We start from the raw sequence: 25,236 nt of genomic DNA on the forward strand, positions 1-25,236 counted from the left end.
TTCTACCTGCGCTCCGGAAAAAAGAATTTCTCCGAACGCTAAATAGAATTAAGCGTTGCACAACTCGCCGGTAAAGTGCGCGATGCTCTCCGCTTGCAATAATTTCAATGGTAAATAATATTGCGATCTTGCCGAATGGAATGCTTGACAGAGGCGACTCGTCGGCGTTTAGGGTCGATTGTTGGGTCAAGAGCACCGTGAAAACTCCTGTAGGATGGATTTCGATGGGACGCGTCGTCGCTCGTTGAAATTGGAAGTCCGTGGCTCGAGAAGCATCTCAGCAGCGTTCCTTCTTCATCGCGAAGGAGCGGCGTAAAAACGCGGCCTTGCCTGGCACGCGGTACATGCGAACTCGCTCATCCGAGTGCCGGCTGATTCATTCCAAGGCGCTAGAACAGCTCGCGACCGACAGAGACGAGAACCGCCGACGAGATAGAGGAGCGAGACGAGGAACGAGGAGGGGGGGCAGAAACGTGCTGCGACAAACAGCGGAGGAGAAGAGCTTGCTATCGGGCGGTGCGATGAGAAAACTGGGACGAAAATTCGGTCGTAATTGTCAATGAAAATCTCTGCTGCAACCATCGCGAACATTGCTACTTTAAATCTAAATCTAATTAGTCAGATATCAGATTATTTTACTGCTTTAGACACGCATTTTTAAGACTTATAAAAAAGTTAATGACGCGTTTTAACCCTTTGACTACTGTTGGCGCCCATTGGCGTCCGAAACATGTTGGCTTGCCGGTACTGTAGGCGCCAATAGGCGTCAAGATCAAATTTCGCCCCCGTTTATTATTAAATTTGATTATGTATTGTGTAATATTTATGCTATATATATTGTAAAAATGCTTAATATTATTGTTCACTTCAAGTAATATTGGTATAATGTAACAGAATTCAATATTTTGAATATTTTAATATACCTCCTCAGAAATGCATGTCTAACGAAAAACTACGGCCGTGCCAAAGTCTGCCGTAGCCAAAGGGTTAAAATCATTTTTATCAAGTTTACTTGCATTCTAAATTTGTCAAGATCCAAATTTGCAAGAGTCGCAAAATTCTATAATGTCTAAAACGCATGAGATTATGTAAAATGGAAACGCTGTAAGTTTGGACAAAATATTTCGGATCTCACGTGAAAATAGCCCCGACTGCAAAGGGTTAAAAAACGTAGGAAACAGTGGCGAATGAAGTGACACACGCTCGACCGAATCGGCGTCGCGCTAACGCGGTCGAAGCAAAGCGTCGCGGCTCCTCTAATATTTTTTGCTCGCTTTTACGAAACTTTTATCATCGCGCCAGGTCCCGTTCTGCTAATTAAAATAACATCAAACGCGATATAACTACGATCGTAATTACTTGTAATAACAAGCGATTAAAGCTTCGGGCTTCAACTTATTACGCAAGCAGCTTTAATCGTAATTGTACCGTGTTCGGTGGTGTTTTAATCAGAAAAAACGAGACGGACACGACGGTAAAAGTTTCGTCTGACGAAAAACCAGAAACAAGGAGCATCGAGTTCCGAATTTATCGGCCTGAACTTGCGCCGGACCTTTAACCCTTTGCACTCGAAGCCGTTTCTTTAACTGTAATTCTAAAGTAACATTTCTAACACGCGACATTTCCATTTTATAAGTGGAAGAGGTTAGGTTCAATTGAAATTGAATTTTGTATCTCGTACAAAAACAGTTTTACTTTCAATAATTATTAAAATTTAATTTTTCATAACATGAAAATTATTTCGGAACGTGCTGTAACAATTTTAGTGATGACTCAGAGTCGCCACTCGAGTGCAAAGGGTTAACCTTTAACCCAGCGGCAAAATATTAGAGGAAATTATTCATTCTCTCTCGATCGTTGCTCTACATTCGGAACACACTTTGGACAATTGTGCAGAGAATACTATAGCACTTTTAACCTTTTAGATACTACGCACCACTATAGTGGCTTTCGCGAATGGCTCGTGTTTTACTCAATTGTTTTATTATTTATTAAAGCAAACAATTAAAGTGAAAGTGTGTATATACACAATATATTAAGAAAAGAATATATGTTATTAGTACTATATAGATATCCGGAAAAAATATATATTAAGAGAAAATCGTAATTTAGTTACGAAAAACTTTATTCGCGCAAAATCCTGCAGTATCTAAAAGGTTAAAAATCGTTTCTTTACATTGTGTACAAATACAGCAATTTTATAAAGAATGCAATTTACTAAAGAACACCGAAACATGTATTTTTTTTAATGATCGGTATAGCGTTCTTTCGATAACTGTCTTCGTGTGTTCCGAGTGACAGTTACAGCGCACGTAACACGCGACGTATCGAGTACGCGTCCGAAAGTCGGAGGATCGAGTGAAAGTTGAACCTTGTCCCGCGCGCAGAGATCGCGGTGCAAGAAATGGCTAAAAATCGGAGGTGCGTCTAGCTAACGTCGAAGGTTGCGGAATGGGTTGGGAAAAAACGGCAGCGATCGGGCTGCAAGGCCCGAGAAACGGGGACCGGACGGAAGCAGATCGAAGAGGATAGAGGAGTGTCTCTCTCTCTCTCTCTCTCTCTCTCTCTCTCTCTCTCTCTCACTCACTGTTCGACTGGTGCGCGAGTGTAGGTCGAGTAATGGAGTCCCACGTGGGCACGAAGGGAACGGCGGACCAGCAGGAAGACGCGTTCCTGCTTTTGCTGCCGCGGCAGGACGACGAACTCGTTCGCACCGGCGCTGAGATGGAAACGGCGACGGGGACGACGGGACGCGACGGCGTCGTCCTTCGTCGACGAGCCGCGACTGCGCCGTTATAACTGCGGCTTGCGGTCGGAAACACGTGGGAACCTGCGGCAGAGAAGCCTCTTCGCTCTCTGTGCTGGTCTAAGAGTGGCCTCGACGGTGTGAGACCGTGCCGCCGCGCCGCACCGCGCCGCCCCGTACCCTCTCGGATTCTCTGCAGTTTTCCCGGAAAAGATCGCCTCGTGCGAAAATTCGTCGCAGTCCTGACGTTTGTCTTGGGTTTGTAATTCCTTCACGGCCGCGCCGATAATCTCAAAGAATTCATAAAATTAACGCCAGCAAATTCAACAACAGCACTCCTTCGGAATAAAACTCTCATTGACTTCAAAAATCGATATAAAATTGCGGCTGAGTTTGCATTGCACGCTCGGCATTCGCGAACGTGTGATTGCAATTTACGATCACGTAACTATTGTTTCAGAAAATGATTATTCTTTAAATTCTGTGTCGCGCGAGAGGTTAAATGTTTGCCGCTCGAGGAAACTATTTTTCCGCAGCGTTTGATCGAACGTTCCGCGGCGGCTCAAAGCCATCGCTGGCCCCAGCGAGCCGTGAGATGACGTTGTGTGCGCAACGTCCCGTGGGAATCCATACCCGGCCGCACCAAGTGCGACACAAAGGAGATCCTCCCGCCCGCTCCGGGGCTGCCCCACGAATCCCTTCCGTGTTTTTCCACCCCGGACCAGGCTGTTCCTGATTCTACGAGGAATCGGAGAAATCCCGGCCCGTTAGGCGACATATGGCGTCCACGGGAACGTTACGCGGACCCGGGACAGCGTCCGGACCTTTTCCTGCTTCGAGTGGAAACGCTAACTGGGGAGGAGCAGCCGGCGACCTTTCGAATTGCTCTCGGAAAAATGCTCGCTGGCCACGCGTTGCCGGACTCTCGGGCCTTCTGCTCTCCAATCTTTTACTTTCTTCTACAGAAATTGCTCCGTTAATTTACGGAATTTGTTCATTTTAACATTTTACTGTCTTCACGTCTCGCAAAAATTTCTTCCCTTGCAGCCCTAATTTAGATTACTTTGATTACTTCACTTGTCGCCTTGCGGTTATGGGAAAATTATAAATTTTCAGATTTTACTAATCTCATCGTCAGTTCTCATGAATTTTGAATCCTGTCTCCCTATTTTCATGAAATTTCGAAGATATATGTGAATAAATGTAATATGTGCTTCTTTTATATATTTCCACGCGACACCACAGTGGTGCCGCCGGCCGTCGAGCGACACTTTGCGAAGATCACCACTGTGGTGTCCTCGGACGACATAGCGTTAATCTGTTTATTTAATTCTGTAAAACTTGCTTTGTCAGGTTTAGCCTGTCAATTTTAACCTGTTAATTTTAACTCATTAAGCCTTCGTAGTAGCTCTGAGTACATACAAATATTTATAGCCTATTTATTATTTAACCTTTTAGATACTACGCGCCACTATAGTGGCTTTCGCGAATGGCTCGTGCTTTACTCAATTGTTTTATTATATATTAAAGCAAACAATTAAAGTGAAAGTGTGTATATACAATATATTAAGAAAAGAATATATGTTATTAGTATTATATATAGATATCCGGAAAAAATATATATTAAGAGAAAATCGTAATTTAGTTACGAAAAACTTTATTTGCGCAAAATCCTGCCGTATCTAAAAGGTTAACAAAATAGATCTTTCCTGATCCCTATCGTGACCATGATCACAGTGATCAAAGGACCGTCATTACCAAGGCGATCCTAAGCTCCAAAATCGGCAAGCAGACGTCATCGGATTGGCGCAGCGAACACGAAAACTGAGGGCCTGGGCATGGAGCGGAATGAAGAGGTATCGCGACGAAAGGAGAGCCCTAAATGATAAATATGAATCGAGCGACCGAGCGGGACGGCAGCCGGCCGCGAGACGCTAATCGAGATCGATGAATCAAGCCGAGTTAATCCTTGGTAGGCTTTCGTTGGCCCACATCGTCACGATGAAAAAATCATCGGCGGAATGAAGACATGGAGTTCCCCGGGCCGGCGTTCCACCGTGACCTCGAGCGCGTTAGCAGGATTAGTCCCCCCCCGGTAGGTGATCACAGCGAGACGCAACCGGGCCTCGAGCCTTCGGGGCCCCCGGGCCCCCGTGGACCACTCGAAACTGGTTCCTAAAATGGTCCAGGAGCGTTCTACGCGCGCGCGGGATCGTACAGTAGTGACGGCGATTCGTCCGAAGTGTATCGACGCGTACGGAATAACGATCGTGAATAAAATTCACGATATTATTAATACTACCCTCTACTTTATTAGTCAGCATTTTCTTTTTTTTTCCTCCCCAGTATTTATAATTCATAACGGAGCAATTTTGTTCTGTCGCTTAAATAAATCAAGTTCAATCAAACATCGATGCCTGGATTAAATTACAATTTATATACGAGTTAAATATCAATGGAAAAAAAAGAGCAACCGAAAAATAAATTGATCAATAATATCGCAACAACGCCGGCAAATTTTGGTTATTGGCAGAAGGGTTAAAAACGTCGATGTTTCACCAGGAAAATACGAAAGTGCGAAATATCGATACCGCATTGCTGTTGCGGCTGTACAGTCCGAGAGAAAAGGGTCTCGCGGTAGGCAACTTGGGAGCAAGTTGGGACCAAGCGACGACTTTGCGGGGAGAGAGAACGAGGCCCGAGCGGGAGGGGCTTTCGTCTCTCCCACCGAAGAGGGCCACCAGCAGCGTGTCACCGGGTTACGGTAGCGTGTCCACGTTTGCTCGTGATCATTCCGCGGATAAAAGGGACCGAATAAATCCGGATTAAGCCGCGAAAGACGTGCCCTTGCTGCACGGGGTTCCGGGACGCCGTTTAGGGGGCTCAGCACGTGGAACGACGGTAACCGAGCTCTGCCACGGTGCTCTCCACGGGCACCGGGGCTTTCGTGGATCCAGATTTCGACCGCGATCCTGTTTTCCTCCGAACCCCTGCTTGTTGATCTTGGCGCCGAGAGCCGCTACCGCGCATTATCATAAGTAGATCGAGCTCTCCGCGATCCTACCACCATGAGATCTGTACGAGACCTTCGATCGCCGCTGTCGCGATTCGACGCCGGTTTCCTTAACAAGTTCCGTGCCAAGCCATTTTTGCCTGACCTGTCGTTCAGGCCATTTGATATTTTGACTAAAGATTGATATATTAAATGTAATTATTAATCATGGTATATATAACAAATAATTAATAATTACATTTAACAATTTATGGTATATATAACAAATAAACTTATGTGTTTTGTTCTATACTGCATTTTGTATAATGCACCATTTTTTTGGTTGAAAATTAACCAAAGAACACAGAATTACATTTGTCATTAAATATGCTTTCGTTATTACGAATTGTCATGAAATATGCATTCGTATAACGCATTAAATAAATACGTAAATAGTACCACCAGTGGCACACGCTTAAATAGCTATTCGATGCGTTAAAAAAATATTTTATGACAAGTTAGAATCCAAGAAATAATTTTCACTAAAAGTTATTATTGACAATAATTGGTAAATAAACATAATATACGGATTTTTAAAGCTTCAATTGAGTGGAACGAAGAGTCGACTAAATACAGCTCGACATGGAACGTGTTAAATCCCACGTGTTCAAGTGGCACAGCGACAAAGCAGCCGATTTTTACACGTCTCAAAAAATCTAGGTACCAAAAAACACCCACGAGATTTAATTATTTTTTAAATCAACGAAGTTTGGAAGAAATGAGTAGACCCTGCAACGTCGACGAGTTCCGCGAGAGATCGCATAGCGTGCGAGCCGATCGAAACAGGAGCTTCGGTAAGGAACCGTCCTTTCAACCGTGATCCCTGGAAATCAGCGGAGCAAAATCTATATTCGCGCAGACGGCGTTTATTTACGAGCGACATATGCAAATGCGAACGAAATCGAAACTCCGAACCGGATTTTCACTTTACTTCGCTTTACTCGCGGCCTGATAGATCCCCTATTCGATTCCGGTTCCTCCCAGCCAGTCTATAAAACTGCGGATTTACAGACGCGCCGCGTCTGTCCGGCTGGAATCGCCTCCGCGGGTGGATCGTCGATTCCGGGGACCGATCGAAGAGAGATCGAGCATTACTCCTCGCCTCGCGATTACATTAGCGAGAGATCGAACGTTCTGACCTTCCGGTGACGCAATACCTTCCACTGTCGAACTTCTGCTTCGAGCACGAAATCGATCGAGACCGCGTTCGATTCATCCTAAGCCGAGTTTGCTATAGTTTGTGTCGCTTCGTTGATGTTTCTTCGTGGAAATAGCAGGCATTACGAAGAATTGAGAGCATAGAAAAGAGTTATACGTTGGAACGAAGGCAAATATGCACGATTTTAATCGGCGAATAAAGCGATCGTATTTAACCCTTTCGCGGGACATCGTAATTCTAGTATATGACTGAACATTAAAGTTTATTAGCGGTTTGCAACTATTTCTCGATGTCTACAATATAATATACGATGTCTCATATAAATCGAATATTATTATAATAATATTATATATACGTATACATATACATGTATACTATATAATAATATAAATGTTCATAAGCGCTGGTAGGTAACATCCATGATGGCGCAGATTGCGAAGGGTTAATATACTAACTAATATATTGGGTTGTTCGGAAAGTAATTTCGTTTTTCCCAAGAAAAGACTTAATTTTTTCACAGCCAACTTCACGCTTAAGCTGCATAATGATTATATAATTGGACAACTGATGTAGTAAGTCTTGTTTGCTAAAAATTTTTTTCGATTTTTTGCAATAGTTTTTGTTTAGTAATCTATTGCGTTTCATTTCCACCAAGAAAAAAACGAAACGACTTTCCGAACGACCTAATAGTAATATACTAATATATTGTGTTAATATACTATACTAATATTTCTAGGATTAACTTATTTTTCATCTTGCACCGAGGAGCTTGTCAACTGAAGAGCTCGAACGATTATGCTATTTGTTAAGAGGATCTTTTATTGCTAATATAATTAGGCAGGATACACAAGAAACAGATTAGTTTGCATGAAAAAACTGACAGAGAAAGAGAGAGGGGGGGGGGGGGGGGGAGAATTCAGTGAACACACTGGCTTTTCGAAGTTTCCTGCGGGCCGAAGGGCTCATTCGAGAACTGCTTGACGACGAGCCACGCGACGTACCTTTCAAGGTGAGCGGGATTCGTCTTTCGAAAAAAAAAAAAAAACACACACACCTCGAAGTATAAAGTGGAGGTGTGCTCTCCCTCCCCCTCGGCCTCTCCCACTCGTTCCCCTGCATATTCCGAGCGTAGACGGCGCGCGCGCGCGTACTCCGCATCGCGCGACGCGGGAAAATCCTGCCGGAAAATCCGCCGCGATCGCGCGGAAAGCTATTCCGCGTTCGTCGTAGACACAAACTAGTTTTTACATTTATAATTATCGCTGACATCTTGCCTGCGATTTTTAAGCATTCGCGAAAAAAGCGAGCTCGATTTGCAAAGGTAAAGATATTAAAAGAACTTGGATTTATTAAAATAATTAATTGGCAAGATATTTTCGAATTTCCCATTAATTCGGATATACAAATGCGATGTTTTATTAAGTTTTTGTTTAGATATAGCCAAGGATGATACTCAGAGTGTAGAATTATTCTCTCCACTGTGCATACTTAAATCGAGATTATTATTTAACTTCGACATAAATTTCCATTTCCATTTTCGGAGCTAACACGCCGCCGTAAGACGCGGCCAAGGGTTTTGTTCTAGACAGAAGAATCCGATGGTTCGTCAGAAGAGGACGCGAATTTCCGAAAAGAAGAGACAGGGTGGGGGGCGACCATAACCTTCCTCATGGTCGCGTCCGGGTTAGCTACTGTCGAGAGAGAAGCACGGTGGACGCGCAGTCTGAATCCGGCGTGCAAAAAGCCGCCAGTGGATTCTGGGCACTTACGGAGGGTAGCGGGCCTCCGAAACGGAGAGAAGAGAGAGAGAGAGAGAGAGAGAGAGAGAGAGAGAGGAGAGGGGTCCCAGGCATGACGGGCCCCGGGGTCCCGGGGAACTGGTCGGACGACATTTCCCGCGTCTCGCGAGGTGCCGCGAGTCTACCGGGACTGTTTCGGCGGTCCGTGGACCCCCGGGCTGACTTCGATCGACTTCCATGGCTCGAATCTTCGACGCGTTGCACAGTGGTGACGTAAGAATTGTTTTTTCTTTTCTGGTCAATATTTCAATAACAGCGCGCGTTACGCGAACTTTACGAACGGCATTCGGTGCACTGAAATGCGCTCTTTAACACGTTGAGCCCGGTGTCGGTCCCTAGGGACCGACAGTGAACTTTTCGTTTGACCGGCGTCGGTCCCTAGGAACAACAAAGGCGGTCACCACAAAGTATATTCTCACGTGAATATTGACAAATGCTTGCTCGTTGCCAACCAAACGGAAAGCACAGTAATATCGATGCCGAGCTCAACGTGTTAATTATATTCTGAAGATACACTTTGGAAATTTCACTGATCGCGACCTGTCGCGCTAAGGGCAAGCTTAAACTCCCTCGCGTTGGGGTTAGCTTGGTCTATGTACTGAGTAGTCCACGCGACTTTTTTCAAATCGTAACTTCATACGGACATCTTTCAGTGAAAACGTTGAAATTTCTTGCATCATTCGCTCCGCAGAATTTATGAAAACTTGGCGATATAAGCAGTCGAAAGTCTGTGATCGCGTATTAGAGTGGCAGCCCAGTGGCCGCGTCCATAGGTGTAGATGGTCTAAGGTGGCGGGTTAGAGGCACGTCGAACGCCGGCACGGGAGAGGCGGCGAGAGGGGCCGCGGAGTCGAGCGAGATATCCAAGAGGAAGGAGCCAGGTTGAGGTAAGGCTCTCGAGCGGCGCGGAGGTTAAGAGCGCGAGAGAGGGGGGAGACGGTCGAGTTGGAGGCGGCGGAGGAGGGATGTCGAGAGAGAGAGAGAGAGAGCGAATACGAGAGAGAGACCAGAGAGAAGAGACGAGAGAGGAGAAGGCTGGGAAGGAGGAGGATTCGAGGAGGCGGCCTTGAGAACGCGGAGAGAGCAGAGCGCGAGCAAAGAAGAAGAAGAAGATGAAGAAGAAGCAGAAGAGGAGGTGGAGGAGGAAGAGGGGGAGGAGGAAAAGCAGAGAGAAGAGGAGAGGAGAGGGAGAGAAAGAGAGAGAGACCCAGCCTGAGCCAACTCCAACTCCAACGCCAACGAACTGCTTCACTGGCAAATCACTCGCGGTTCTCATCCCTGGCTTCGATTCTTTATCCGTGAATTAATGAACCGAGGACACGTAGGAGCGCCGCACGGCGGAGGCGCGGCTTTCTGCGCTCGGCGCAGCCAAAGGAGCCCTCCGCGACGCACCCTGGGCCATTTACCCCGAAAATCTGGAGAAATTTCATTTTAGAAACACGTGTCCCCGTAGTTTAAGATAAAAATACCTCTAGAACTTTAGAAACGATGGCATTCGATTTTTTAAACGGAATCCTGTGCAATTTCAGTCGTACGAAAGCGTGTACCAAGAACGAATTCATTCGTACGATTTGCGAGCTTCAATGTAGCGGAGGTCAGACACAAGGTCAGACGGAAGACCATGGGTGTTAACACTAAACGTACCGGCATTTTTCTATACCTAATCTCACCATAGGGGGTCATTTGACCCCTTATGAAATAAACGTAGATTTTTCGTAAAAAATTCTTTATTTATTAAGGTAAGCCTTCGTTATCGAATCATATCGGGTGGCAAAGAAACATTTGCCAGGTGGCAATAACTACGGTTCGACGAGATTTGTTCCTGGTTTTAGGTAAGAAATTGAAAATCGATGGAGTAGCACTCCTCGAGTGGTTCGCCGAGGGTCGGAAGCGAAAACGTACGACGGAACTGGCCGGTTCTCTCTGTTCTCGCCGCCGCTGACGCTGCTACCGCTTCCGAACGCGGATTTCGCGCGCGTAGTTCGCTCTGCACGCGACGCAACCAGCCGCATTATGCAACCCGGATGATGTAAGAATCGCGACGCGAACCTAGTCGCGACGCCGCCGCCGCCGCCGCGAGAGTCCTTTCGGATGATCCGCCGTGAATCGCGACTGCGAAATTACCGTTGCCTCCGACGGTTCGCGAGCGCGCGCGCGCGCGCTTTGGTTGCGACACCGAGCGTACCACGGACGAACCTTGCAACGGCTGGAGAACAACTCCGGCTGCTATTTCCAGGTTCGGATGATTCCGCGAATCCGCCGGAACAATCCAGCGGCGGCTAGATTTAGAGCGATCGTATTTGGAGCACGGCCTTGTTACGCCGATCAGAGTGAAACGAAACTGCCAGATTTCACCGGAACGATCCAGGAACGAGCGCGCTCGGGACCGTAAAGCGAATTCGAGCTGCGCGAGTCGAAACCTTGGGTCTATCTACCGTGATCGGCGGGGAAACCGATCCGACGGCGATCGTCGTTTTATGTAACGAATAGGAAATATTTCGAAGAATGTACACGTATCTTCCGATTACGCGACTCTTAATGAACCGCTATTTGCCCGAGCCGGCTACGTAACTATCTAATTGGTTGCTGAATCCGATACCGGCGCAGCAGCTCTTCCGACATCGGTACCCGCGCCGTCTCTGACACTGCCTGTCTTGAAACGTCGCGCGGTCCTGTCGCCGGTGACGTCACGGTTCGGCCAAGCCGGTCGGTCCGGCAACGCCGGAACCGAACAGCTGCGCGCGGCCATTGGACGACGTCGTCTCGTCGACGTTCGGATCACGTGACCGACGTTGGTGGGAGAGGGGATCGACGGGTGCTGGTCCAAAATCACGTGATCCGAAACGGAACGGTGACGTCACGTTTCGGCAGACGGCAACGGTTTCCCCGGAGAACAGCCTCTGGACGAAAACGGGCTTCTCCGCTTTATAGCGCGTTGCAGCCGGACGCGCCGAGCCGAACGAAAAGCAAGATCACGGAGGGTTTCCAGTGCCGCGAGGACTGCATCGGCGACACTCCCAAGGCCCGCGCAGGAGCCAAGGCTGCGGGATCCGAACAAAGAGTGACACACTTTCAGGATTCGGCCGGCAAAAGGCGAGAGAGAGACTCGGCGACGCGGGAGGCCGCCGTCGCGCGCGCGGAATGAGAACCGCTGACCCGTGAGAGAGTGTGCGCGACGACGACGACGCAGGTAGGTCGGTTGAACCCACGGCTCTCTACGGAATATACAGACACTTGGCGAGATTCGCGAGGTCACGTGCTGCATTTGGACAGGCAGCGCTAATTTCATTATTTATAGCCGAAGCTTCGCGATTCGCCGATCGGCCATTATTCCCGGTCGTGCAACGACACCGCCGCGCCGCGCCGCGCCGCGCCGCGCCGCGCTAGCACCGGTAGCCGCCGAGAGAGAAGGCTCTCGCTGCCGCGTGGAAACACGGCCTAGAACACAACCGGAGAGGAGAGGCGATCGTCTTCGAACCAGTCGAGAGAGAACGACGCCGGGTTTCGATGAGCGGCATCGGCTGAAATAGACCGGACACCGCGGTCAAAAATAAAATCCGCTCGAATCCACGAGGAAGCAACAGCCTAGCTGCGAGGAATCATCCTAAACATTCGATATGCCGAAGGCTGCCGCGATCGCCTTCGATCTCGATGCGACTACTATATCGAAGCGAACGATCGAGGCAATGAAAACGTCGTGCGGAGAATTTTAAAAATGTCCTAAATAGAAAAAGAGGTATAGCAGCGGCTCTTGGGGAGCAAACGGACGAAGAATCTCCAGCGTTCACGCGGCCAAGTTTCCGCGCCGATTAGGCAGGCAACAGATGACACTTGTGAATCATTCGCGCGTCTCGCCGCGGTTTCTGGCACGCGGGCCTCGCCGGATCCTCTTGGGCGCGGGAGATCGAGCTTTTGGAACACGCGTGATTGATCGGTGGGAATCGGCGCGCGCTGCTCGCCAAAGGTGTCCGATTCCCCGGGCTATCAAACGGCCGGTTTATCGGCCGGCCGAGAGATTCTTATCGCCTGGAACCAGTTGTTAACACGCCGTACACGCCGCGTTGTCCGCGGCTTTTCGAGCGCGCGGCTGCGAGAATCCTCTTTCAATTAGGAGCACGCCGGTCGCCGCGGATCTATCGGCGAAGACGATCCCGGGAATCGGGCCAATTATCGCGCCGTTTTCGCGGAGGGGACAGCGAGGTTTATCGGGCTATGAAACGGTTATCGCGCGGTGATCGATTCGCCGTTGAATCGCAGCCGCTTCTCTGTCGCGAGTAGAGAACCCGGCTACGCCGAGTTAGAGGATCGCACGACGGAGCTAGGATAGTCTTCGCCAAATTGCACCTGTCTAGCCGAACACCTGCAATTCGTCGGTAAACCCTGACTCAGGCGGTCCGCCGTCCGTCCTCGCATTGTCGCCTCGCCGTTTCTCCTCGCTTCCCTCTTCACGGTCCCGTTAGCTGGCGAGGAGACCGACGCGACGCGACGCTCTCCGACACGTATACCTGGCCCCGGGATTAGGTTTATCTGCCGGACGAGGTAGGCTTTGAAAGTAATTGGAAGGGACCGAAGAAGCTACCGTGCGAATCATCGGCTAATCGAGCGCGACCAAAAGCTCCACGTTTTCGACCGACGGTCTTCTTCGTTTCGTTCGACGAGGTTTTAGGGCTTAGACCGTATACAGGGTGACCCCGCCTGTTAATATCCAACTAAGTACCGCGTCAATGGTTCGTGCTAAGTACTCGATCATGTCCATCTAAACACTGTCGTTGTCAACGACTCGGCGTATCCCGTTAAATGTGCCAACCTTGCTAAATTTCAACGAGCGGAACAAGGACAGTGTCCATCGTTTGACACATTTTTCGGGATCGTCGACACCGTTTGCGAAATACAGCGACCAATTTAAATGGGTCACCCTGTATACGCTGCAAGGTTTTGGAGTTCGCCGAGCACGGTAGCAACGGAAAGTTCTAGGTTTGGCTAGGAGTGGGTAAAGTACGGCGGAAAGGGAACTTTAAGGCACTTGGTGCCTTGGAAAGACTCTCCGCGCGCCTTCCGAAAGTTCCCTCTCTCCCTCTCTATCGCGCTCACCCCCCATTGTCTTGCATTTTAGCTGACGAACGCGTTGAAACGGAGCCCGATACTCGCGACGAGGCATCTGCATTTTTGTCGGGAAATATCAGCGGCGTGTAAAGCGTTCGATTTTTTCTGGTTACCGGTCCGAGCAAAAATAAAAACCGGGCATGAAAATTCATGAGGGGGCCTTCGTAATTTACAGGCTTTCCCGCGCCCCCTCCGGCGAATGCATAAAAATCGGCAGGTTCATAATTCCGCGCGTAACACGGCGTGTAGGACAAGCGACGATACAGATTCGTCGCTTGTCAAAATCGACGCTTGAATTTGCCGAAAAATTTATTCTAAACGTTCAACGCTGCGACTTTATTAAATTTTTATGTCCCGGAATTTTTCAAATTTAGAAGATGTTTCTCGCAGATTGTTGCATTGTACTGTATGTTATTGTGCGATGGGTATTGTAAAGTGAAAGGAGAACGACGATCGTTGGAACGCGATCCGCGACGAGGAGGAGCGATGGCCGCGGATTCGCCGCCAGGAGACCGGCAACAGTCTTATCAACCGGCTCTAATGTTCGCAGCCTAAATAGCGGATAGCGCGAATGGTATCCCAGGGGGCAGCGCTATCTAATTCCACTCGATCAAGATGCGCTCGGCAGAATCGCCGGTTGCCTAGGGTGTTGTTCCGTGTGCACGCACGTGCATTCCAGTTTTCAGGCTCGCCTTGAACCTGCCCGGTTGCTTCAACAGTTTCACGTGAAACTGGAACCGACCAGCAATACGGCTTGATACGCTGCCTGCACACGGCTTTATGCTCTCCGCGCGCGAGCTGCCCGGCCCGGCTCTGCGCCGCGCCGACGAAACGAGCCTCTCTTTCCACGGTGTTCCACTCGTCGTCGTCGTCCAACGAATCGCTCGAACAGCGACGATACCCGCGAATCGAGTACTACTCCACGATCGGGAGAACGTTCCACTTGGATAGAGATCCTCATCGGATTAAATCCTAACAAACCTACGACTATTTTCGATTAGCACTGTTTAGAGCCCGGTTTCTTAACCAATGCCGTTCGACCAGAGATTCCATAGCAAAGTGCGCGATTGGAACTCGAGCCGAGCAATTCCGATCGGTCCAATTAAATAATTTACTAATATCAAAATCTCTCTTAATTCGCAGTGCCGACAGCTGCCTGTTTCACGAAGCGTCCACGCCTATGTCATTTTCCACGACCTTGCGACCTAGGTAGGCCCTCGAAGGTCCCCGACGTCGTAAATTTTCTCGCCGAGCCATTGTTCCGGGCCCTAAAACCGACGACCCCCGGAAAAATTGTTCGCTGCAACTGGCCGACGAGTTTCGTCGGCCAGTCAGAGATCCGGAGCATTGAAATCCAAGGAAACCGAGCCGAGAAAGAACCGCGCGAGGATCGAGCGGGCCGGTTAAAAACGAGGGAACCTGCTTCTGCGACCGTGTCCGGCAGAGGTTGATAGGGGACCGGGCTGTTTCAGCGAGGTAACGAGCGAACGATTTTTATAATTATCCGAGGCGGATACAGTTTGCGCGAGAAATTCCTTTCTGACCTTTCGCCTGGGTAATACCGACGCCGGCGTAGGATGTTGGAAAGTTATTATGAATATTAATGGGGACAGTATTGATCCCTCATTTCCATAGACACGAATACCGATTCCATCGGAAACTGTATTCAGCGGGCGCCCGCGATATTTTCTGCGCGCGGCGGCGCGAGTGAAAAATAAAAAGTTTCGCGCGCGCCGCGCGAAGCCAAGGTGGCGATTCAGTTTGTCGCCGAGAGCGATCAAGGTCCTTCTCCTTCTTATTCTGCCGAGGAGAGGCCGCGATAAGATAAGCCCCCAACGACGACGACGACGACGGGCGTTCGACTTCCGATCGCGTCCCGTAGTCACCGCTCGTTTCGCCTCCCTGTTTCCAACGCCGTTTCTTTCGTCGAATATCAAGCGCGAATCGGAGCCGCCGCGCCGAGGCCCTAGATAACTTCGCTGGGCAACGGTTTCGGCTACGCGCGAGTCGCCCATCGAGACTTCAGGAGTTACCCGATAATTTCGAGTGTCCTAAAAATAGCCGCCGGCCATTATCTCCGCCAATAAAAACTCGTATTTCCTCGTATCTTGCGCGCAGACTTCGACGACGGCGCGGCAGATAGAGAGCATAACCGGCATAATCCACCGTCGGAAAAGATCGATCGACGACCGCGTTAATAAAAGATCCGGCGAGCGAATTCTCGCGAGAGAAATCGCCGCTTCTGCCGAGTATGTACCGCGTGCCCCGAACTATTCGAAACACCGGGCTCGATGTCCCAATCGCCGGAATGTCGTCGGTTTCATTTATCTCAAGCGGTAATACGACCAAGAATTGTGTCTTCGCTACGGGGCGTGATCAACTTTCTTTCTATGGAACGATTTTTTTATGGCGCGATCGATTTTTGTATTCGCATAAAACCGAGGAAAGCTTATGCGATATGCTTGACATTTTTGCGTAAAATTCACCGATACGGATGGACGAAAAATGTGTCGATAAACGAGGATCCTAACCCTTACCCTGCGGGCAATAAAAAGCGCGGCCCGCTAATTGGCAAGCATTTCGCGTCGAAGCGACGTCGAGGTCTAAATTAGCTGCGAGTGGACGCGTATCTCTGGGTCCGCTATTTTTAGGGTGATGCCCCTTTATTATCGGATGGCGGATGGGTCCAGTTTCGTCGAATCCATCGAAGACTACAGAGACACGGGAATAAAGGGGAAGGAGGCGATGCGAAGCGACGCGGCCGGGCATAGGTGGCTCTCGTCGAATGTAGCAGCGTGGAACGCTTATGTTAATGAGCCCTCGCGATTACCAGACGGGGCAGCGAGCAGGGAGAGATGATGTCGAGCCGATAGAGACGTCCAGACCGGATACAAGGAAGGTCGAAGGAGAAGAACCGGATAATCGTCACCCGTGCTAGCCACGGCACACCGGGTTTCGCCTATCGGGCCGTTCCGAAGTCTGCCCTGCCCGTTCTCCGGACGAGGAAGGAAGTTCGCGTTCTGCGCGTACACCTGCGCAACGGGCGCCTCCCACCTGCGGGACACCTGAACTTACCGATGGAACCGCGAGAGCTCGAGCTTGATGGGCACCTGACTCGCGAACATGTCCACGATAATGCACCGATAAGCGATCGCTGCGCAACTTTCGCTTCCACTTTCGGCCATCCTTTCGTTCGCCGAATAATTTCTCGCGAGCGCGGCTGAGACGACGACGTTTTGTAACAGATTGCGTTCGACCTAACCGAGACACAAATGACCAGGCCAACTAACCTGGGTTAACAATGTGTGTCCTTCGGTGGACGAGCTCGCTCGCTCGCGGCACGTTCGGCCGCGCAACGGTCGCCAGGAACATCCTGGCGGAGCTACGATAACGGATTCTACGGGAATACTGTTACTACGCCCGAGAGAGTGGGCTACAGACCGCCGGACGATTCGCATGGAACGAAGTATCGGGCCGTAAAAGAATCGACAACGGGAGCCAACGATTCCGCGGACTTCTGGAACCGCGACCTCCCAAAGAAACTGTAAGAGTTTAAGATTGAGCGCGGTTCATCCAGCGTGATCGCGAAGACTCGCTTAACCCTAGAACGACCCTTTCTATTTTTCGGCACGCGTGACGCTTGCTTTGCTTTTATATTCACCCTTTGACTACGGCAGATTTTGGCATGGCCGTAGTTTTTCGTTATTATAATAAATTATAGTGAATAAAATTATTATATATATATATTATATTATATATATTTATTCATTATAAATATTTATTTATATTATTCAAATGTATTCCGGACTATGTATATATACAACCTCCATGTAACACAAAAGGGTCTTACTAGCCCGTTAATAAAGAATAATAATAATAATAATTTTCTGAGGAAGTATATTAAAATATTCAAAATATCGAATTCTATTACATCAAACCAATATTACTTGAAGTGAATAATAATTTTAAGCCTTTTTGCAACATGTAACATAAATATTACGCAATATATAATTAATCAAATTTAATAATAAACGGGGGCGAAATTTGATCTTGACGCCCATTTAGTCGGACGCCAATGGGCGCCAACAGTAGTCAAAGGGTTAAATGAAGCCTCTACTTGAAGACAGTATTTCTGGATTTTAAGTTCGATATTTTACCACTTTAATCCATTAAATATAACGCCATGATTGTCGGATAAAGTTGCCAAAATTGGCGAAATGGGCACGTTGCTTTAAAGCACCGTAACTTTGAAGAAAACAATAAAAGCTGCGTTTCTCTTGTTGTTAAATCGAAGGATCGAATTTGATTTGATCTTACGATCAAATCAGTATCTTCGAAAAATATTTTACAAACACCGAGCACTTTGTCAAACCTGGTAATTTTCGATCCGACGAGCCGCACGCGCAGGTCCCCGCGTTTAAAGGGTTGGAGCCGGCGAGGGCGCACGCGAGTATGTTCCAATTTCGCCGTGGACCGCAGAAATCGCGGAAGGGGCATGCGTGGCGTCTGCGAGAGAGGCTGCGTTCGAGCCCGGAATTTCCTCGAGCCACGCGATCCACCTTCTTCAGGAAGCTCGCGTGACCGTTGCTCGAGGGAAAGCGACGTCGGTTGGCGGAAACATGTTCGCCGGTGGCGCGAGTGCCGTTTCGCGTGACGAAAAATTGTTACGGTCGACGTAACGACAGATTATTTATTTATATCGCGCGGTGGGTCCACTAATCGCGGCTGCGATTCACTCTCTTCCATCGTCGAGCGAAAGAGAAGGCGAGAGAGGAAAAGGGAGAGAGAGAAAGAGAGAGTCGCTTCGAATTCATCGGCCTGCTTTGCGAGGTGCTCTTCGGTTCGCGACGATCGACGTTCTGCTCGATGAAAAAGCCGAAGGAAAAAGATAGAACGGCGAGAAGGAGAGACAGAGAGAGAGAGAGAGAGAGAGGGGGGGAGGGTGAGAGAGATCTGTCAACGAGGCGCGCGGTGCGGCGGCGGCGGCTACAACGCGAGACACACGGCAGAGGAGACGGAACTTTGCACGAACGGCAAAAATAAGAGAGTACGCGGAGAGCGCGCGAGCAACTCTCCAGAGAGATTTGCATAAACAGGCAATCAAAGTTCAAATCTGCGCGCGGACGAAAGATAAGCTGGCCGATGTCGGCCGGGAGATAGCGGTCTTTGTTCCGTGTGCGAACAAACATGCAAATTTCTTTGGGTTTTACATCGCGCCGGGCTCATTACCGGGAATCATTGGCGCGCGCGCGCGCGCGATCGATGCGGAATGGGACTCTCGCAAAGCTGGGCGATCGATCCCGCGCGCAAAAGACGTCCTGCCCGAAAGGCTCGACAGAATCGGGCGACAAACAACCCCCCTTTTGGGAAAGGTTGTCGCGAAACATCGCTGCGAACGCAACTACACGAGAGCTAAACGACCAGCGAAGGAGAGATCGATATAGGGGACGCAGCAGACGGAGGGAGACCTATCGGCGTCGTAGAGAATCAGAAATCAATTTTACCTGAAGTAGTGGGATCCGAACGGCGAACAGTAAAAGGGATCGTTGTGCATGTGCGGCTGGCCTGGTACTCCGGGTCCCTGTGGATGGGTATGCGGGCCCATGGGGCCGGTGGGGCCCGGACCGCACATCCCGGGCGCCCCTTGGGGCTGCATGCCGGCCGGGCCCATCATGCCGGCGGCGGGGCCCATGGGATGGGGTCCGGGGTGGTGAGGCGAGCCTACCATGTGGGGTCCCGGGTGGTGAGGGTGCGGCGACGGTCCTCCGCCGCCCATGTGGGGGTGCGGGGCGTGCGGCGATCCGCTCATCATTCCGTGGGGCGGCATCGGGTGCGGACTCGGCGAGGCCCCGTTCAGGTGGGGCCCGCCGGTGACACCGCCGTGAGGGGTCGGCGGGCCGCCGTGGGTCGGCGTGGTCGCCGGCTGCGGCGGCGGCAGGTTAGGTGGTCCGGCTGGTCCGGTGGCCGCGAGCGGCGGCAGCGGGCCGTTCGCCATGTTGTTCAGCTGCGTGAGCGAGGCCGCTGCCGACGCCATCGCCTGCAAGGGATTCGTGGCGCCGCTCGTCGTGTTGACGACTAGACCGCCGGCGTTGCCGATTCCCGGCCCGGCGCTGTTCGGGCCAACCAAACTGCTGCCGGGGTTCAGCCCGTTGTTCACGGCGTTTCCGTTCCCGTTGATGTTGATATTCCCGTTGCTCGAGGCGTTCGGGTTGTTGTTGGCGTTCGCGTTGCTCACACCGCCGCCGAGTGATTGCAAGGACGGCGGCAGCGGTGGCGAGCCGGCGGGGGGCGCTGCCGGGCCCCCGAGGCACCGGCCCGACGGACCGGAGGCGGTTACGCTGCTGGGCGCTACCGGCACGCCGGCGTGGAGTGCTATTCCACCTGGGGGGCGCTGTGCCACCCTTACCGGCATCACTCCCCCCTCCACGACGCCCTTCACCCTCTCCTCGAACTCCCGCCGCTGACGATTATTGGGGTACGAGCGCGGGAATCCGACTTTTCGAAGTCACCGCTCCCTTGTCTCCCTGCCTTCCTCTCGACGCTCGTCTCGCTCCTTCCTGCGAGATCCTCTTTCGTGGCACTTGATTCCTCCGCGAGATTCCAGTCGCTTCGACGACGACGACGATGCCTCCACCGAAGAGAAAAAGATCCCCGCTGCGATCACCACGAGCTTCCACCGTAAGAGCTCATCGATCGCGAGCGGTCTGGTTAGCACCGCGGTTCCGAATGGATGGATGGTCGGACTTTACGCCCCGCGTGTGCGTGCACTCTGTCGAGCAACCACGTGTCCTCGGCACGGACGGAAGGGACGGAACCTCGTGCGTCGGCCGGTTCGAGTATCCAGAGCGGGACCACCGTGACTGCGTCAAGAGTCTCTCGACTTGGCGAAGCAGGAGCGTGCTCGATCGAATCGACGTTCGGGAAGCTGGCACGAAGATCGAGCACACTGACGAATGATTCCAGGCCGATGAACGATCCGTCGGCCAAAATTCGCATGACACCTGGTACGAATCGGGTTCTTCCTACCTAAAGTCAGGGTTGGTGGGGGCTTCTTCGACAAACCCCGCGAACGTACGCGAACACCGTAGAACGGAGCACAAAAGATCCTGGGGCGAAGTCGCGCGGCGATCACTATCACACCAGTACACTAACCTTATCGATTCAATCACACACTCGGCTATATATCTCTCTGTATATATAGCTTGTTTGTACGTGGAGAACGCGAATCGGCTTATCTACGGACACTGTGTAAGGGGGGAAGTTTAGTGGCAGCGGTCGTCGAGGCATCCGCGGGGGCACGTGGCCGTCGCGTCGTCGGCGTCGCGGCGCGCACCTACGCCGCGGACCAGCAGCAGCAGCACAACACCTCGCCTCCCGCCCATCCTGGCACCCTTCTTCTCTTCCTTCTGGCAGCAGCAGCCGGCTCCCGCGGGATCGTTCGCATCCCGTGCGCCGCGGCTTCAGTCGCCGCTAGGCGACACGAACACCAGGGCCACGCGGCCGCGCTGCTCTCTGGCCGGCTGACCGCCGCGTTTCCGCATAGTACGCGGCTGAGCCTCGGTTAGCTGGACGACGATCTCCTCCGGACCCAACACCACCGGCGAAGAGAGTGGAGCCGACCCGGACGACCTCGACAACCTGGCGCGCCTCGCACGCCGAAAACCTCCTGGCCGCCGGAGGAGCCAGGAACACGCGACCCTTCGAGGTCGGTTCACCGAACTGTATCGGGTGTCACTTTCGCACTCCGGAAAACCACCGCGGGGGTTTCGACACTGTGTCGGGCGGGGGAACGGAGGGGGGGGAGGGCGGACAAGGGGGACAACTATAGCAACGGACACCACCGTGTGGACGCGGGACGGGAGCGCGCGCGCTGCGTGTGTCACGAAGCTACGAGCGGCACGGTTCGCGTACGCCTGTACACTCGACGAGAGCAATCGCGTTACTGCGGAGCGGCAGGCGTGGCGGCGCTGCGGTCGCACTCGAGCTTTCGAGGACAGAACCGCCGTGGAGGGGAACGGAGCCACGCGAGGACGCCGAGAGGGGGTAGCTTGAACCGAAGCCACCGCGAAAGGAGCTGTACCTGGTGGAAGGGGGGCTGCCTCACGCACCGACGACAAGGTGGGGAGCCACGTGAGCGCCCGATGCCCGATGCCCGATGCCCGGTGTCCACGCAACCGACGCGACGCGGAGCGGCTCTTTGCGTGCCACCCCTGCCTGAACGGACCGTGCCGACTCGACTCAACTCCTCGTCTTGCCTTCCCTTCCCTTCCCTTCCAAAGCTCTACCCCACGGACCCTTTGCCCTTTGATTCCTTCGCGATTTTACTCCGCATCGACGGCTTTCCGCGGTCGCGACACGGCTTCCTCCGAGCTCGGCTATAGGCTCGCGGGAACGCGACTATTGCTTGGGGTTGACACGCGTTTCGCCACTTCGGAAACTCTACCTGGGTTTTGTTCATCCCCCCAAAATGTACTTCTACCTGCATCGATTTGTACCCTTTGGCTACTACATCGTTAGCACACCAACCACCGGCAATGCGAACATCGCGGTACAGGGAATATTCTACCGATTTTACCGGGCGACAACTATAGGGTGTTCCCCTTTTTTCCGCACATACTTCGGCGGGGTGTTCTATTGTGTTGAGGACTAAGTTCGTAGCGTTTTTATATCTTCTTTTATCTTGCAACGATTCGATGCTGTTTGACAAAGTGTATAATATTCATTCGACAGAGCTGTTTCTGCTCTACAAAACAGTGCTAATTGTCTTTTTGAAACATTGAATTTGTTATTAATTTTAAGGCATTAAATACAATAATCGTCTTTGTTAATAAAATAAATTGCAATGGAACCCTTGGTTCGAAACGCATCATTTTGCAATGCAATAGTCTCGAACACAACAGAACAGATAAACGTTTGAAAATTATACGAGTGAAATGAAAAGAATGAACTTAAGCGATGACATAACGAACCTAATTCTATTTTTGCGAGACATCGCTGTGTACACTCGTCTTTAGAAAATAAAAGAGAAATCGATCGATACAGTGTTCACGACGCGAGGTGCTAATGCGACTTTATTAAACAATAAAAACGTGCGCATTTCCTGGAAATGCAGCACGGTATTAAAATCGGGTTTACCAATGATTTACCAGAAATAGTTGCGTATTTTTAAAATGTATATATATATAGTTATTCATCGCTGAGTTATATTTAATCTATAACAATCTAGATTAACGCTTCGCAGGCCGCGGCAACGATTTTCAACATTTTTGAACGTGTTGCGGACATATTCCAGTTATTTTCCTTGTTAATCAACTCGACAATTTACGAACGTTATTGATTCAAAGTGACTTAAAAAGAGAACGATAATTTTTATAAACTACCCGCTCTATTTTAAAAAAAAAAACTCACGGTGACATTAGAAAACTAATCCATAGGAAATAATCGAGATTCGTCGGTTTCTGTAAAACACCACGCTTCGCATTCGATGCCAGGTCAACTTGTTCCAGATAAATAAACCTTTAATGTCCTGTAACTGGGCGAGCCACCCTACCTTTCAGGGGTTAATCGCGTTACCTGAAACTTCAGGTACTTTCTGTAGCATCCAAAAACTCGTTTCGCCGAGCACTCAATTACAACGTAGCCAAGCACGGCGCAGCGAACTTCCAAGTTTGTTCTATCAGAGGTTCATTCATTTGAGCGATGAACTTGCCGGAAAGGGGGGAAAGAAACAATCAAAGACGCCGGGGTCCGATGGATCGGTCTCCGGCGGTTTCACTTTCGTCGATCGAAATCGCCGGTGTGGTCCCGCGGCGGTGCACACACCGTGGGCCGAGGGATTGATTCCGGCGAGAATCAGAAGGAAGCACAGAAATCCGATTTATCGCGTTCGGGGTCAAGTTGGCCGCGTTTGCGCCGCCTGACGAAGAAGAATGGTCTTCCACGTTGACGCGCGGCGCGTGCGAAAGCGATTCACCGCCGGCGCGTCGGACACGCCGCAGCCACCGCCGCCATTTTTCCTTCCCTCCCCACCACCCGATCCAATGATTAATCGTCCCGTTTAATTTCTGAACGGGGGTCGGCGGTCCCGGGGAAATTCGCGAATCTCTCGCGACCGAGATTCAAGGAGAAGGAACCGCCGAAATGCTCTCGCGCGAAACGGAATTATTAAAGCGGCGCCGCCGTCGTAAATTTGCGATGCGGCCGGGGTAGAGGATTCGCGCGGGCTTTCCGCGGCGCCATTTTTTTTCGTAAATCTAGTTTCGAAAAGGGCCGCCGCCGCGTGACTTAATAACTGGATTACCGCAGAAGTAATTTAGGATTAAAAAGTAATCGACCGGGTATCGTTCCCATCCGGTAAGGAAATATCCTACGGTCTCGCCGCGGCGCCCGATACCAGATTAACCGGATGAAGAAAAATGGGAGCGGCCGGGGGAGAAAGGGGACGGATCTCGAGCGTCTGCGAGAAGAATGGGGAAATTCCTTTTTTCCACCGAACTGTAATCGCCGGCGGTACACGTGTTGCGATATTCGTAATTCCGCGACGACCAAAAATTGTTTCAACGTTGTCGCGAGATTTAAAATCATTTATGGAGCGTTGTTCTCACCTGCGACGAGGCGACGATCGCAGAGCCACACGGACTCCCGCGAGAGCGCGCGCGGGGCACCGCCGAAATTCTTTTCACCGGGGGCCCGGCCAGGCTACTCCAGATTGTCGAGAGCGCGTGGAACAGGTTCGAAACGGTACAAAGCTAATAACGTGGCCCTAACCGCGGCCTAAGGAGCAGGACAGAGACTCTCAGGTAACTCGGTACTCGGCCACGCAGGTAGAGTTTGAGACAAGAGGTATCATTGTCCGAGTGCCGGGACGCCGCAAGGCGACCGTTTACAAAGCCCTGGAAATTCCAGGTATCCCGAAACGTTTAACGGAAAATAACAATGTTTCCCTCGCCCCGTTCCACGAACACCCCCGCAAAGGTCTATCCGACGCGGCGAGTCGTCTCGTTTTCATTGGCCAAGTAATATACCTTTTTATGAAAATAAAGTATCCCTCGTTCTACCTACTCTCCGGTCAGCGCGATACACGAACCCGAACGTAAGAATAATTACCCGGGTCATTAACTATTATTCTTTTTCATTGCTCCATAAATAAAGTACAGTTGTTCCTTAGCACGATCGAAGACTAATTACATCACAATTATATTAAAGAATCCAGGAACGGTAAGATTGTCCACAAGGGCTCCGCAAATGGGGTCCTAGATTCCGGTCAGCGTGTCCACCTGATAAATTTATCGAGCTTGGATAAAGTGGCGGGGCGACGATCGCGGGGGGGCCCCCTTTACATTGTTGGCATCTGAAATTTCCAAACACGTGGGTGGTG

General features: G+C 50.7%; 1 protein-coding gene across 4 annotated transcripts in view; it reads right to left on the minus strand.

The window, feature by feature from the left end:
* The window catches only part of Chi (LIM domain-binding protein 2 Chi), a 79,734-nt gene extending 57,950 nt beyond the window's left edge, over nt 1-21,784 (minus strand). For all 4 annotated transcript variants that reach the window (XM_078182146.1, XM_078182145.1, XM_078182143.1 and 1 more), the window contains exon 1: nt 19,364-21,784. In XM_078182146.1, coding sequence (XP_078038272.1) covers nt 19,364-20,271 — 908 coding nt within the window. In that variant the 5' untranslated portion in view covers nt 20,272-21,784. The remainder of the gene's footprint in view (nt 1-19,363) is intronic.
* Nucleotides 21,785-25,236: the final 3,452 nt, after the last annotated feature.

This window comes from Augochlora pura, chromosome 6 (assembly GCF_028453695.1).
Source record: "Augochlora pura isolate Apur16 chromosome 6, APUR_v2.2.1, whole genome shotgun sequence".
Taxonomy (NCBI): domain Eukaryota; kingdom Metazoa; phylum Arthropoda; class Insecta; order Hymenoptera; family Halictidae; genus Augochlora; species Augochlora pura.